General features: G+C 40.8%; 8 protein-coding genes across 8 annotated transcripts; 4 read left to right on the forward strand and 4 right to left on the reverse strand.

Moving 5' to 3' along the window:
• Positions 1-162: 162 nt before the first annotated feature.
• On the forward strand, positions 163-843 carry BRETT_001917 (uncharacterized protein; the record flags this gene model as incomplete). The annotated part of the gene is made up of 1 exon (XM_041280455.1): positions 163-843. The coding sequence occupies one exon, from the start codon at positions 163-165 to the stop codon at positions 841-843; it is 681 nt and encodes a 226-aa protein (XP_041138246.1).
• Positions 844-1,505: 662 nt separating this feature from the next.
• On the forward strand, positions 1,506-3,230 carry BRETT_001918 (uncharacterized protein; the record flags this gene model as incomplete). The annotated part of the gene is made up of 1 exon (XM_041280456.1): positions 1,506-3,230. One exon carries the CDS (start codon positions 1,506-1,508, stop codon positions 3,228-3,230), a length of 1,725 nt encoding a protein of 574 aa, XP_041138247.1.
• Positions 3,231-3,556: 326 nt separating this feature from the next.
• BRETT_001919 (uncharacterized protein) lies at positions 3,557-4,012 on the reverse strand (the record flags this gene model as incomplete). Its single annotated transcript, XM_041280457.1, has 1 exon — positions 3,557-4,012. The coding sequence occupies one exon, from the start codon at positions 4,010-4,012 to the stop codon at positions 3,557-3,559; it is 456 nt and encodes a 151-aa protein (XP_041138248.1).
• Positions 4,013-4,673: 661 nt separating this feature from the next.
• BRETT_001920 (uncharacterized protein) lies at positions 4,674-5,933 on the forward strand (the record flags this gene model as incomplete). The annotated part of the gene is made up of 1 exon (XM_041280458.1): positions 4,674-5,933. The coding sequence occupies one exon, from the start codon at positions 4,674-4,676 to the stop codon at positions 5,931-5,933; it is 1,260 nt and encodes a 419-aa protein (XP_041138249.1).
• A 107-nt stretch (positions 5,934-6,040) lies between these two features.
• Positions 6,041-7,153, forward strand: BRETT_001921 (uncharacterized protein; the record flags this gene model as incomplete). Its single annotated transcript, XM_041280459.1, has 1 exon — positions 6,041-7,153. One exon carries the CDS (start codon positions 6,041-6,043, stop codon positions 7,151-7,153), a length of 1,113 nt encoding a protein of 370 aa, XP_041138250.1.
• A 239-nt stretch (positions 7,154-7,392) lies between these two features.
• BRETT_001922 (uncharacterized protein) lies at positions 7,393-8,679 on the reverse strand (the record flags this gene model as incomplete). The annotated part of the gene is made up of 1 exon (XM_041280460.1): positions 7,393-8,679. The coding sequence occupies one exon, from the start codon at positions 8,677-8,679 to the stop codon at positions 7,393-7,395; it is 1,287 nt and encodes a 428-aa protein (XP_041138251.1).
• A 1,114-nt stretch (positions 8,680-9,793) lies between these two features.
• BRETT_001923 (uncharacterized protein) lies at positions 9,794-11,692 on the reverse strand (the record flags this gene model as incomplete). The annotated part of the gene is made up of 1 exon (XM_041280461.1): positions 9,794-11,692. The coding sequence occupies one exon, from the start codon at positions 11,690-11,692 to the stop codon at positions 9,794-9,796; it is 1,899 nt and encodes a 632-aa protein (XP_041138252.1).
• A 1,497-nt stretch (positions 11,693-13,189) lies between these two features.
• On the reverse strand, positions 13,190-14,794 carry BRETT_001924 (uncharacterized protein; the record flags this gene model as incomplete). The annotated part of the gene is made up of 1 exon (XM_041280462.1): positions 13,190-14,794. One exon carries the CDS (start codon positions 14,792-14,794, stop codon positions 13,190-13,192), a length of 1,605 nt encoding a protein of 534 aa, XP_041138253.1.
• Positions 14,795-14,928: the final 134 nt, after the last annotated feature.

Consider the following 14,928-nt stretch of genomic DNA (forward strand, 5'->3'; position numbering starts at 1 on the left):
AGAAACAAGTGCACCTTTAAAGCTTGAACCCTCGAAGCTAAAATATCCTAGACTTCTTTACCACCTTTTTTTTTCTTTCCCTCTATTTTGCCTCCTTTCTTCTCCTCCATCTAGGTTTTGCAGGTTTAAAGGGCAATCATTTTTTGCAGTTAACAGATCATCATGAAGTCTACCACATTCGTTTTATCGGCCGCTTTGTTGACCTCATACATTGCTCCAGCTTTGGCTGACACTCCTCCAGCATGTGTTTTGGCTTGTGCTGAGAAGGTCGTGAAGAATTCTTCAACATGCCCAACTCTTAATGAGGTCGAGTGTGTTTCCGATAAGGAATACAGCAAGTTCCAGAGTTGTCTTTCTTCTATTTGCCCAAGCAGCGTTGCAAGTGATGCTGAGTCTTACTTCAAGTCTCTAGCTTCGTCTTACGGTGCTTCGGCATCCGGAAGTGCTTCATCAAGTGCCTCCGCCTCATCATCCGAGTCATCATCAGCATCAGCATCAGCATCAGCATCAGGATCATCATCATCAGCATCAGAAACAGCATCTTCCGCTGCAGGAGCTTCCAGCTCTTCCGATGTCTCAGCTTCATACATTGAGAGTAACGGCACTGAAACTCTTACAAGTACCACTTGCCCAGAGTCTACCACAACTGCCGTTGCAACATCTTCTGTCGCTCTTACTTCAGCCACTTCTTCGGAGGCTGCAGCTGCAACTACTGAGGCTACTACTGAGGCTACAACATCTGCTGTTCCAACTGTGTCTGCTGCCAACATTGCACCTGCAGCTAATGTTGCTTCTGGTGCTGCAGTTGCTGCAATTGCCGCAGCTGTCTTTGCACTCATGTAAGTTTGACGTTTACACACTTGCACACTTCTTTTTATTAGCAAGCAACTAAGGCATGCTTCGGATTGCCATTCATATTAGAGGCCTTCTGGGGTTGATACCCAACATACGTTTTTATTTTTTTTTTTAAACTTTCGCTCTTCTGCTGTCTTTATCTATTTCGTGGAGACGACGAGCAAGCATTATTGTTGTTACTTTTCATTTCATTTCGTTTCACTACTATTCTTTTTGTTAATATTATACATAATAAAAATAACAGTTATGCAGTAGAAAATGCAATCCGTCACTCATATGTGTATTTGTGCATCTTTATGGTGTGAATTGCATACACTTGTGATGTGTTTGTTACCTCCAAAGTTTGTGCCATTTCTACGCATAATAATTTTGAATTGGGAACGAACAAAAAAAAGACAATATTTAGCGCTAAAAAAATAGGTCAGGAAAAATAAATAAAGTCCAAGGTTTAATTTAATGTAAACAAAACAGGACGTCTGAAGCCTTAACAACCTTGCTTGCTTTGTCTTGGATAATATCAACCTTTTAACTTTGGCTCGAACGAAATTGCTTTAATATACAAAAATATCCATCCTTTACCCAGGTATTTCGTGCTGGAATAAGACTGACTCCAAATAAAGGAAAATAACAAAAAAAACACTTCTTACAGGATGCTCGACGCGCTACCTTTAGACCAATACAAAACAAACTACAGGGATATCATTCATGACCAGCCTTTAGAGTATGGAAATATGAAAGGGTTGGTTCTTGACAAAGACAGATTTCGTAGGGATTTTGATGACTTTGATGTGTTATTGAGAAAAAATGTTCCTGCTAAGTATAAAGGGTATTTCAATCCGCCAGGAAACGCGAAAATAAGTACCGACAATTTGGACAGATCTATGCTTGATGAACAAATAATGGATGACGATGATACAGAGGACATTGAATACAGGAGATCGTCTCCGTCAAAAATGACATACAAGTTGAGTCCGATCAAGAAGAGGAGCCATAAGAAAATTCCTTCCATCAGTATTAAAGACTCAGAGGATCTGAAAGCTCCAGAAGCAGACATTTTTCATATCTCTAAGAAGGAAGCGAAGAGACCTCTTCAGCAATTGAAAACTACAGATGGACTCGATTCGCTTGTTGAGCAAACATATCGATATATTGATGAGAATTTAAGGGGAGACACGCAGTTAAGCAATCTAGTGAGCGATCTTGTGCAAAGATTACGAAGTCTGGGGAGGAAAGAGCTCATCAGAGAGCAGCAAGAAAATGAAACATCGGTCGAAGAAAAGGATAATAGTAATTTGGATCAATCAGGCCGCTCACAACAGGAGTGGGTCGAACTCTTGAAAGTGTTTCAACAGAAATTGGCCAAGTACAAGTCTAAAAATTTATCGCTACGGTTGGAAATAGAAGGGCTAGAGGATAAAGTGAGAAGTTTAAAGCAATCTAATAATAACAATTCCGATGAGTTTGAGGATAGCGATGAGGAGTACATACAACTTCAGACAAAGCTTGGAAGAGCGAGAAAGGACCTAGCATTAATGAAGAACGAGTTGAGAGAGGTTAAATTGGAGAAAAGTGAAATGGAAGTCGAATTGGAAAGATTGACTTCGAAAGTGAGTGTGAAAAAAACAGAGCTAGAAGAATTGATGTCACGATTGAACACAAAAGATAAAGAATTAGAGAATACACTTGCCAAAGTAGCACAGCAAAAAGACATGCTAGACGAACTGGAAAAGAGTGTTGATCATGGTCCAAAGCAAGAGGAACAAAACAATGATGATGAAAGTCGGAAGACGGTAGAGACCGATATAGAGGAGTTCAAGGATGATCCCGAATTAAAAAAATTAAATGAAGAGATGGAAAGCCTCAAGGAGAAGCGGATGATGATTATCGAAAAGAGAAGAAAAGAATGGGAGGAAGCATCAAGAGCTACACAACAGAGAGAGCAAAGTAAAGTGGCAGGCCCTGTGATAAACATAAACTTCCCACCCGAGTTTTCTGACAGAATTGCTTCAAAAGTTACAGATGCAATTTTGACTCGTCACATGCAGAGGAAAGAAGAAGAGAATGCTAAGGAAGCAGAGAAGATTCCAGAGGAAAAGAAGAAGACTCCAAAATTGAAAGAAGAGACCACAAGTAAGGAATATGCACTTCCACATTTGTCGAGCCCAATGAATCTAGGTAAAGACTGCCCTGCGTGCGGGGAGGAAATATATGGGAAAGAGTTTGTCCCAAGGAAAAGAACAACTCGTCCATACTCTGCGGATGATGATATTCGGAAGTATGGCTTTCGAGGCAGTGCGAGAACTTGGGAGAATAGCAATAGCTTGAGGAGTAACGACTCATTATATAAGCAGTCTACATACGGAGCAGTTTGGTGAAACGAGAGAATGGCTGTTTGATAGCATAAATCGCCGCTACGTTTTACATTAAAGAGGGTAATAAAAATACATAGGGACTCACATGGTATTGGCCAGGTGGATATACACTGAAACAGAGTTGCAAAAAACAACAACACATGCACACCAGTAAATAGTATATGTAACATTAGCAGTTGAACTTTAAAAATTGCTCCTAAAACGGAGCAGACAACAATGTCTAAAAAGGCTCGTAAGCTTCGACCATCTGCTTGCTTCCGATATTTGCGTTGCAACACGCGGCCAGAACTATCACAAGATATATATAATTAGGTACATTATCTTAATAATCAATGCTTCCGTCCCTTCCTCGACTTCTTCGACCGCTTTTTGTGCTTTGATGTAACTTTCTCTGTGGTACTTTCTGCAGGCGGCTGGTTGGTTTCCTGCTTTGATTCTTCTTGGGCTTCCTGCTCTGAAAACTTAGTATTCGTCATTATGCAGCCTAATCCCTCCAATTTCACATCTTCAATCTTTTCATTGGCAGTTCCCGGATTCACATGCTTGGTCACCGCAGTTCCTCTGGGTCCCAGAGCATTCATAATTCGAGAAAACTCTTTAGCTTTATGCGTTCTAAGCGATAAACATATTCCAGTCACCGGATTGAAAAGTTTGAATTTTACGATTGGCTTCCTCTTTTCTCCACTATGGGTATATGTAATGCTAACTCTGGTATTTGCCGGACCAGATTTCATTAGCTGGACCGACTTCTCTATAAAGTTGTCTGCGCTTGAGAAATGTGTCATTATGGAAAACAAGTGCAGCTTCTCTTTTAAAAGAAATGATCTATTTTGAGTGTCCTATTCGTGACAACGATGATGTGCTTTGAAACAAGTATTTTAAGTCAAAATTCTGCTGAATATGGTAGTCTCATCAAAGCATACTTATTACAAACAATATATACACGAGAAGCCATTTTTGAGTTGTCACCGGACACCCATCCATCCGTCCGATCGAGACTCCTCGGTCCTATAATATTTTCTTCACTTTTTTTTGTCCTTTCCGGTTGAAATTTCAAGGCAGTTTTATTTCAGATTTTCGGTATCGCGTTAGTGCGAAAGACTCACTTACCTGCCTGGCGGGAGAATATGAGATTAATTTCTTATTTTCCTTCTTTTTTTTGGCGGTAATTCCAGTAATGCCGGAAAGATATTGACAAAACTTTATTTTCCAACTCTACTCACAACATAAATACATAATAACATTATTCTGTGAAGAACTAATTCATTCTTTTTCTGGCCGTATAATAAGAGGGTATTATAGATAGACCTTGGTAGTCTTTTGAGAACCCGGGGCTGGTATATATACATACATATATATCTATTTATTTAGCATCGGATCATTACTCATCCAAGAGAAAATCCATTTGCAGTTTCAACCGACTAGTCTTTTGGCTTTTCCAACTATATGCTTTCCAGATTTTTGGCGTCTTCTAGGCGGACTGCACTTGCAGTGCAGAACAAGGCTTATGTGTACGCGACATTACGCAAAAGAGCTACTTTAAAAACAACTTACAAGCGTTTTTATAGTGAGGATACTCGAAATGCAGATGAAGCAGATTCGAACTTTGAGGAAGAAAAACCAGCTTCTACTGAGACGGTTAAAAGAAATTACTACGAAAGGAGAAACACAAATGATAATAGATACAACAGGGAAGACAGGCCTGGATACTACAGAGAAAACAGAGAGAAAATCACAGATTTTGCTGAGGCTCAAGAGAAAGGACTTTCCACTACTTCATTAATCGGAATACTAACGAGCGATCCTACAATGGGACCGACCGAAATATTGGATAACCTCGAGATGGTGCTTGCTGCAAATGAGGAGAGGAAACAGAGTGGTGAGAATTCTGCTTATGCGTATAAAGATTCTTACCGACTTGTTAATGCTAGTGTTCCACTAGGACATAAGTTGTTTTCACGATTACATCAACTTAACTCGGAAGATAAAGGTGGGAATGTTCAGGACTCGGTGCTTTTTTCTAATGTCATCAAGATCTTTACTAAATACAAGCTTTTACACGTCTCACACATGAACAGATATCTGCAATGCTTGATTAACGAGGGTCAATTTTCTAGAGCCTTAAGCACCTGGATTAGTGCTTTGGATTATTTCAAGGGCCAGCCTGAGCGAATGGTTGATTTTAGAGAGACAAGCGGACACACTCCAAAATCATTCATCGGATCAACAGAACAGTTTTTCTACTCTGGCTTGGTCTCGTACATTCTTTCTTTGGAAGAAAACAACTCAAAACTTGACCCGGACTTTGTCGAGTTGATTCTAAAGGATCTTGGCTCAGATCCTTCGTTTTCATCATTATCGAACTTCTTCCGGTTGACTCATCTTGACAACAAGCTTGCCAACCACGTCAAGTATATCTGGATGAATTATCTGAGGAGCAAGATTGACTATAACAACAAAGCAAGCTGGGCGAATGTTCTTACGGCAGCAAAAGAGAACAAGACGGCAAAAGTGGAAGACTTGATTAAAAATAACATAGCAAATGCGGAAAAGAAGGGTCAGGCTTTGACATCGGAGACGTGGGCTCATATCATGCTGATTTATACTGTGGATAAAAACTATACTAAGGCATTATCCACATGGAAGATGGCTACACAGGACTACAAGATCACACCAACGGTTGCCTTTGGAATCAGCTACTGCTAGCAAATGCACGCTCTTCATCGGCAAATAGACTTCTTAGAATCGAAAGCGTTTGGAAGTTGCTGAAAAATAGCGACTGCAAACCAAATGCCGAGAGTTATAGATACTTAATGGAGGGATACAGTGCATGCGGGTTACTGTCTAAATCAATGAAAACTCTTGAGAAGGTCGAAGAGGAGCATCCAGAGTTTCCTGTTAGTGGGCTTAAAGAGCAACTAATTTCTGGTATGATAGAAAATGGATTTGGCAAGGAGGCTGACCAACTATTCAAACTATACAACAAGGAGAATTTATTAGCCGAGGCTGAACGAAAGAATGGTGATGGAGCCGATGCTGAAAAAGGTGCACAGATTAAAGCAGATGCAACAGAGACATTTAAACCATCAATTGTTTTATACAATAAGCTTCTTCATTATTTCCTTAAAAACGACAGGTTTGATAGTGCGACCGAAATTCTAAATGACATGATTGAAGCAGGAAAGAAAGATAAGAGCTTGGCACCAGATATTGCTACATGGACAACCGTGGTGGATATGTTAATGAAACAAGCAAAGAAAATTGGAGCTTCGGAGGAATTTATAACGAATGAACTAAGCAAGATCTTACAAGCGATGAGGGACAATAACATTCGCTTGAATGAACAGGCAATGACTATGATCGTTACAAATTTGAGTAGAAATCCTAGAACTGCAGAACTTGGTTGGCAATTTTTCCTTACCATGAAGAAAGCAAGTAAGAGACTTTCAACTGTTACGTACACGTCCGTTATCTACAGTGAATGCTTAGGCAACAGAATGGATCGTGCTTTGGAGTTGTTTACTGAGGGATTGGAAGAGGGAATAAAGCTTCGCCCTCAGTACTATAACTTAATTTTTAAGGGCTTTTCGGATCACCCAAACGTGGAATCTACCATGAAGTTCTATAAATTCATTAACATGAAGACCAAAGGAAAGCCGGATGAAGTTCCAAACTTCTTTACCTTTTACTATCTACTCCGGGGAGCGATGTTTTCTGGAGATAAGAAGTTTGTTCAATTTGTTGTGGACGAGATGGACAAGAGCGAATTGAAACATTATGGAAAAATGATCCCAGGTCTTCTTGAAGAGGTCGAAGGCACTGGTATGGTGACTGTTCCGGAAAGTCTTAAGAAACGTGTTGAAGAAGATGTTAATTTTGAGAAGAACAGAAAGCAACAGCCTAAAGAGAAGGCCAGATACGAGTAAGAGCAAAAGGAAGAGATTACTCACGTTGCAGAGCAGGCCTGTAAATACATAGTAGGGGAAGCACGGCTACTGTAAATAGTTAAATTTTTAGATAAACAATGTTTAAGTTTGGTAGATTACGACGTTCAAACAAAGAAAGTAGGGAAAGAAAAAATGTAACAAAAAATTTGAGAAAACGAATACCGCCTATGAACTGAGCTTAGTTATTATTTCTTTAGAGACATACATGCGAGCTCCCCTCAAGAGTAGTTCTCCCAACCCTTTGGCTTCTCTAATCCTTTAACACTGAAATACCTGTTAACACAGGAGTATCCTCTGAAGGTGAAGTCCTTATCAGGATTACAGGAACAGTGATGTGTCAAACGTAGATTCTCGTCAATTGGACAGTTGAAGAAAGGAACATGGTAGTATCCAACATCATTGAAAAAGTGAACCTTCTCTCTTGGAAGGAAAAGAGAAGCAGCAATAGAATGGACAGGAGCATCACCCCATCTTTCATAAAAGAATCCACCAGCATGATCGAGATACTCGAAATACTTCATGTAAGCCTCAGATCTCCAGAATCTCAAGTCACCAACTTCGAAGTTGGACCAGAAGTGGCATCCGTTGTACGTAGCACCAGAATCCTCGGAAATTAAATCCATGAGGTTGTTTTCAGCAACGTATTGAGGATTCTCCTTCATGAAGTTCTTGGTGGTGTCCCAAAGAGTTGGAATGGTTTCTTTGTACTCCGGCAAGGAGATAGTGAAACCGTACACCAAACTGTTATCGTGGAAGTAACGGAAGATATCGTAGTTGATATCACAGAAAATCTTGATGCCAGGCTCGACTCTCCAGTAGTAGTCATACTTCATCATCAGTGGGTGTCTGAAGAAGAATCCAGACTCATACCTGCACATATGCCTATATGAGATGGAATCACCGTAGATAATCTTCTTGTCGTGCATTTCCTTACGCACCTTAGCAGCCTTATCGGTGTCAATCCATTCTGGGAATCCCCATTGGTCCTTATTGATCTTTCCGTAGTGTGTCTTACCAGAGACAAGAGCACTAGTGACCTTCTTGAAATTATCATCAAACACGTCATCATTCAAGAAAACCCAATCGTAATGGAACTTCCGGTTGAAACGATCTTCTATCTCCCTTATGGATTCGACCAACTCATACAAATCACCATTTCTGGCCAAGGTAACAAATGCGGCGTTGACCTTGTCCTTTTCGTTGCTAGGATCACTCTCTTCCACATACACCTTAGGCACTTCTGCTTTACCATCTCCCAAGCCTCCATTACCACCATAATTTCCGCTAACTTTTGCAAGTTTAGGACTTGCTGGTTTATCTTCGGTCTTCTCCTGTTCACTAGAGACAGGTTCTTCCACATTTGAAGACGATGAGTCCACTATCGAGGAAGATGACTGCGTGACCACATATGAAGTGGATGTACCTTTAGAAATGATAAAAACACATAATATCACTAGAGCTGCCAAGAACCCAAATCTTATCAGCCTAGCGTTAGAACGTGCCATTTTGATTTTTGATCTTGGGATTAGAGAGAAGCCAATCGGTTGGATTGAAACTGTTCACTTGGAAGAAACAGAAGGAAAAAAAAGAGCGTAATGTAGTGTGAGTGTACGAGGCTGGTGATCGACATCGAGTGAGTGAAAAAAAAAAAAAAGGAAATTTTACGCGAATTGAACAGACGAGCAAGGAGAGAAAAATAACAATGAAATTAAATTGCATAATTAAGTAAAGTAATTCAAGCAAACACCGCGAATACCATGGAAAATGCTTTGGAAATGTAAGGGGGTGAAAATGACAGGCAGAAAAGAAATGCAGAGAAAGGAAAGGCTCAGGAAAAAGGGAAAAAGTTTTGGCGGCTTTGAAATTGGGCAGAGTACATGTACGGATGTTTGTGTGCTGGAGAGTGAACAACGAGGCTACGATATTTTCAGTAGGATTAGGCATAAGCCATGGTATGAGAAAATAAATGATAATGAAGACATTTGGAATCTGGTGGAAAATTCATAATCCTGATATCAGAGGCACTCTCCTTATACGATCCACTGTGGGCTAGTGGAATAAATTTCCATGCCTAAGAATCGGGATCTCGTATACGTACGGGACATAAAAAGTAGCGTAGGAACAGGTTTTCCAAGGCGATGCAAAAACGTACTAAAGGAGAAGGAAGGAGGAGGATTGCAGCTATGCGTTAAATTTTTTACTATGGCATCCAAAATAAGATATTAACTTTAGAAAAAAAAAAACACTGTAATGATAATCCGTGTGACACTAGCTTCTACACTATACTGAATTTTATGGGAAAACATATAATGACCAACAATGCTATTAAGTAATATGCGAAGTACAAACGAGTAAATCATAGCGGATGCGAGAATAAAATGGTGCACGGATCTCTTGGATGGATATAGATAACAGATCCAAATCCAATGAAAACGTCAAGAAATGCGTGAAATGCCCCTCAACCGCTAATAGAAGACCAAGAAAAAGAGACAAAAAGATAAAGGGAAAACACAACAAAGACAGTAAACTTTAAAAAGCAGCAACAGAAAGAAGTGGAAGAAAATAGGGGAAAAAAAGACATGGTATAAGAATAATGTAAACGTTTAAATGACTGGCACATTAGACCAAGTAAGCAAGCCTCTCACCCCGTGCATTCAAACGAACAGGGGATCCAGCGCTGGTTGGTGCAATAAACGAGCTGGTGGTAGGTGCAGCTAAATCTCTCTTAGTTTTCTTTTCCTCCAACTTGCTAGAAAGAAGACGCCGTTTCCTCTCCTGAGCTATCCGATTTTTGATCTCTCTCTGCTTGGTTCGTTGCCGATACTTCCTCTTGGAAGCTTCCCTCCTCAACTGCTGCTTTCTGGTCTCCAACAATTCATCATTTTCTCTTCTCTCACTCAAGAGCTGGTCGTACTTCTTGAAATCTTTCAAGGTAGGCTGCTTTGAGACCTCCAAGAACTTCTTGTTGCACTCCTGACCAGAAATCGTCCAGTCTCCCAAAGGATCGCATATGCAATGTGCACTTTTCAAGCGATCATCATCCAATGGACACGTTCCGGCAACTGTATGCTTGTAGGAGATATCCTGAAAGACATGAACTTGGGAAGGCTTTAGCATCATGGACACCGCTATGGAATGAACAGGCGCATCTCCCCAACGTTCGTAGAAGAAGCCACCAGCATGATCCAGGTAGTCCGCAAAGCCTTCGTAGAGAGGAGACCGCCACAAAGTGAGGTTCGCGATCTCGAAATTGGTCCAGAAGTGGCACATGTTGTAATTACCGCCCTGGTCATCGCTGACAAAACCCAGAAGACTGTCTTCTGGGGTCTGCAAGGCTGGAAGCTGGCTCTTCACAGACTCCCTGCGGAAATACTCCATTGCAGTGCCCCAGAGAGTCTCAATTGTAACAGCAAACTCCTGGAAGGCTATGGTGAAACCGTACATGGTTCCAGTGGTGGCCAAATACTTGAAAGGATCCTCTTGAATATCGCACATGAACTCAACATCCGGCTCCACACGCCAATAGAGGTCGTAATCTTCCATGATTGGGTGCTTGTAGAAAAACTTCGAGTTGAATCTACACATGTGGCGGTAGCTCTCACTTCCACCATAAACAACGTTGGCAAATTTACGTGACTCACGGACTGCACGTGCACGATTTTGGTCGATCCAATCAGGGTATGACCAGTGCTCGTGCGGGATTATTCCATAACGGGCAGTTCCAGACACCATTGCCGAAGTTCTGTCAATAAACTCTTTGGTGAAAGGAACGTCGTTCATGAAAACCCAGTCGTAGTTCATCCGCTTGTTAAAACGCTGCTCTAGACGCTCGATCGACGCAATAAGCCCATACATCTCGGAGTTTCTCACAAGCGTGAAAAACGTCGCTCTAGGCACCTTGTCAGGATTGCCATAGTCTTCTTTCACTACCCGGAACTGTTCATAAGGCTTATATTCGTTCGTCATCTTGCCCACATATCCTTTTGGAAGAGGTGCCTTGTGTGGATTCGTCTTTTTGTCATTGTCCAACGGCGTTCCGTACAATGGATTGTTTTCATGCTCGTGCCTGTGACTCCAGTATGGATCTGAAGCCTGACCTTTGACTCGCTTCAACTCAATCGTAAGTTCGGCATCCGTGAGCTCCTCGGGTTTTTTGTCTGCAAGTGGATCCCAGTTCTCAAGCTGAGCATCATCTCTCTCGCTGTCAGAAGCTTGATCCGTGCTTTCTTCTTCCCCAGTCTCCTTATTCTGTTCTTTTTGCTCTTTTTGCTCTTTTTGCTCTTTTTGCTCTTCCTGCTTCTCATCTGTATCTTCCTTATCTGCCACATCTGTAGGCACCGCATTTTCAAGTGTCACCGAGGCCACGGTCTTCTCTCCGTTTTTATAGTAAATGGTTTCAAGACCTAAATCGTCCCATGATGACGAAACCTGGTCTCTGAATGAGACAATGAAAACAACAAGTGCTATGCTCAATGCGAGCAAAACGCAAGTCCGGAGCCTCAAAGCACGAACAAGCATTTAAATAATGTGTTTCAAAGGGTGATTTAATTTCCAAGATGTGGGCACGGTACTCTTTTCTATGCAAAAAGCTCTCGACTATGCAAAACACACTCTTCTCTATGTGATGGATAAAAAATTGAAAGTGCCCGAGAAAATCAAAGACTGATCTGATGAGCACAACAAAAAAAGTGCTGAAATGACCCAATGAATGCTTAATGTCTATGCAAGTTCAAATCAAATGACGTCTGATCCTGAAAATCAACTACTGTAAATATGCTGACTTGTGTCCTTGAAGTATCCAAAAGTCCAATTCTTGCCGTTCCAGTTTACTTTTTTGCCTTAATAGTGCCGGTATCAATGGATCACTGATTTGTTAGAAAACACACCACGGACACAACGCTCACTCTAGTGATAGACAGAGATCTTGGCAGCTGTTAATGTAGGAAAGACAGAATGATCGTGTATATAAAAAAGAGACAAAAAGCAATACATATGTATGCAATTATATTGCAGAGGGAAAAAATTTACCAAATCTCATGCTCAAAAGAAAATAAGAAAATAAAAAATAAAAAAAAACACCGAATGATACACACTCGGCTGGAAATTCAGGTACGCTTGATCTAATAATATGAGGTCCAGCACATTTTTTCAATGAATAAGTCTTGGTATGCATAAAAAAAATCTCATTCCATTGTTATTCTGGGACAAAGCTTTTGACCTCCAATGATTTTTTTTTTGTTGTCCGAACTTTGTTTTCTTTTTGATGGCATTTTTTTAGGTCTCATTACCATTTTTTTTCACCTTTTCCTCCATTTTTTTCCAATCATCTCTTTTTTTTTGCGTGCATATATTCATTCAATGATTGGTTTACATCCATCAAGATCCTTCTTTATCTCGCAAAAATTGTATCGCAGATAAGCATTGATGCAGCTACCTGCAAAGGTTCGAGCCCACCCCTGCGGCCATAATAAAATTCCGGGACTTCGATACCTCTCGTAGTTTAAAAACGAGACACAATTAACTTGTTGGCGTTATTCTAGTGGTGCTGATACCAAGTACATGTGCAACAAGTGAGCTAATTCAAATAACTAGACTTGCTACAATCAGCCCCAAGTCTTTCCTACAATAACTTTTTATTATCCAATTAACTTAACTATTTGCCTGCCTTTTCGTCCTCCGCCTCCTTCCTTTTTTGACCAAAGACAATCGCGAATTTTCTATTGTGACTGAGCCGGTGTTTATTTCAAATCCCGGAGTGCATGTGTCCTGCACTACGAACAGTCTAGTCTAAGCCTGCTCACCGTACTTTTTCATTGTTCTACAAAGTCTATTTTCTAAACTGTTCCTCTTTTGTATCATTGCTTTCAGCTTTGTCAAAAGCCGAGCCAGTGTTATCATTATTGTATTATCCAGAGAGAGAGAGAGAGAAAAAAACAAAAAACGAGAAAACCACTTATCGTATTATCACTTTCCCAAAAAGAGAAAGTAATGGATCAATTCACATTACTCCCATACTCATTTACCGGCAGTAGGCTCGTTTTCTGTACGCAGTCTTACTTTCTCATCATTTGCTTGCTCATCCTTCTTCATCTTAATTCTTTCCTTAAGCGATCTGGCCAATCCGAGTACCATAATTGTTGCAAATGGTCCCAATAATGGCATGTAAACTGCCATTTTGTGGTCTTCAGGGAAGAAAGCCTGCTGCACCATATCCTTCTGGAAAAACGCCTTATCTGAGATCTTCACCGCCCTGGCTGATAACTCATTCACCTGATTCCACCAGTCACTCTCATTCCACGATTTCATTATAATCATGGATTTGTTAACGAGTGCCATCGTCTCTTCAACTTCCTGCATCGTAATTTCCGGTATTGGAATCGTTGGAAGTTCTCTCGTTAGCTTTATCAAAGAAACCAAGTTATCGACAGACTTCAGCAAGTTCTGTGCACATTGAACACGCGTTATCATATCTGCACGTATAAAAGGTGACTTAGGACTCTCTGGTGCACCCAAGAGCTGAAGGATTTGTGATGCAAAAATGTCAAAGACTGGTTCAAGATCCTCAGTAGACACAAGCAAATTATCCTTTCCTGGTTTATTTCCATCTGCTGCACCATTATAAATCACCACTCCTCCCCACTGTGGCACAATGAAAGAGTTCGTTGTCGAGTTGGCGATCAAAATCTTCCTGTTTCTGTTCGGAGCATAGACAACAAGGTTAATTGTCGGCAGTAGCTGAACATCCTGGTCCAATCCCCATTCGGAATAGTCCATGAACGTAGAGGTATCTTTCAAAATACATATGTCGACACTTTCTTCATCAGCTTTCTCCAATTTCTCGAGATTGGCTGTCTCTGGAAGAGCCTCATAATACCCAAGCTGTGTCTCCAATGTGAAGTTTGCATAAGAATCCAACACGCTCAGATACTTGCCAAAAGCATCAACCACAGGCTTCACATCCCACCTTAATGGTTCGTCGCCTTCCTCCAAAAATGACACCGAAACCTTATATTGGTCATTATAGGGAATCTTGATCATACTACGACTAGTGCTTGCATTCCCTGAATTACCAGAAACTTCAGTTAGCAGGCCAATCTCAGAACCCAGAACCATGTCGGTCACAACACGCATCAGAAAATCTGTAACCTTGCCATTCTGTATAACGCTAGGGGACAAGAACAACTTGATCTCTCTATCGCTACCTGGAGAGATATAAACTGCCTCAGTATCTGTTTCATCCATCAAGTCCCGCTCAATTAGCCGTATCTTGTAGTCAAACTCACCAACTGATGATTCTCGTCCACTTAGAAGCTTCACGTGTGCCCTTATTGCGGCTTTTGCATCTTGAAGCTCATTCATCTGATTATCTATGAGATCCTGTGCTTCATCTATTAGACCATCCAAAGATGATGGCAAATTCATCACGTAAAAAGGGACTTCATAGTCAATTCCATCAGCTATGCTATGCTCCATCTGAATGATTTCCGCTTCAGGTAGATTTGCCCTGTATATAGTTGTTGTAAGATACCATATTGGAAGCCCCACAAGCACAGCAAGCAGTACGATGAAAAGCACTATGCTGTGTCGAAGCTGTGCTTCTTTTCGATCAGACTCTGCCATTCCTTCTTTATATTAACTGCAAAACGTGCTGATGAAGGAGAATCTAAAGAAAAGAGTGGTACTAAAGATGACACTGCGACCGATTAGCCTCGATAAATGGATATGTATATGTATACGTAATGCTATTTTTGAGA

Source organism: Brettanomyces bruxellensis, chromosome 9, assembly GCF_011074885.1.
Source record: "Brettanomyces bruxellensis chromosome 9, complete sequence".
NCBI lineage: Eukaryota > Fungi > Ascomycota > Pichiomycetes > Pichiales > Pichiaceae > Brettanomyces > Brettanomyces bruxellensis.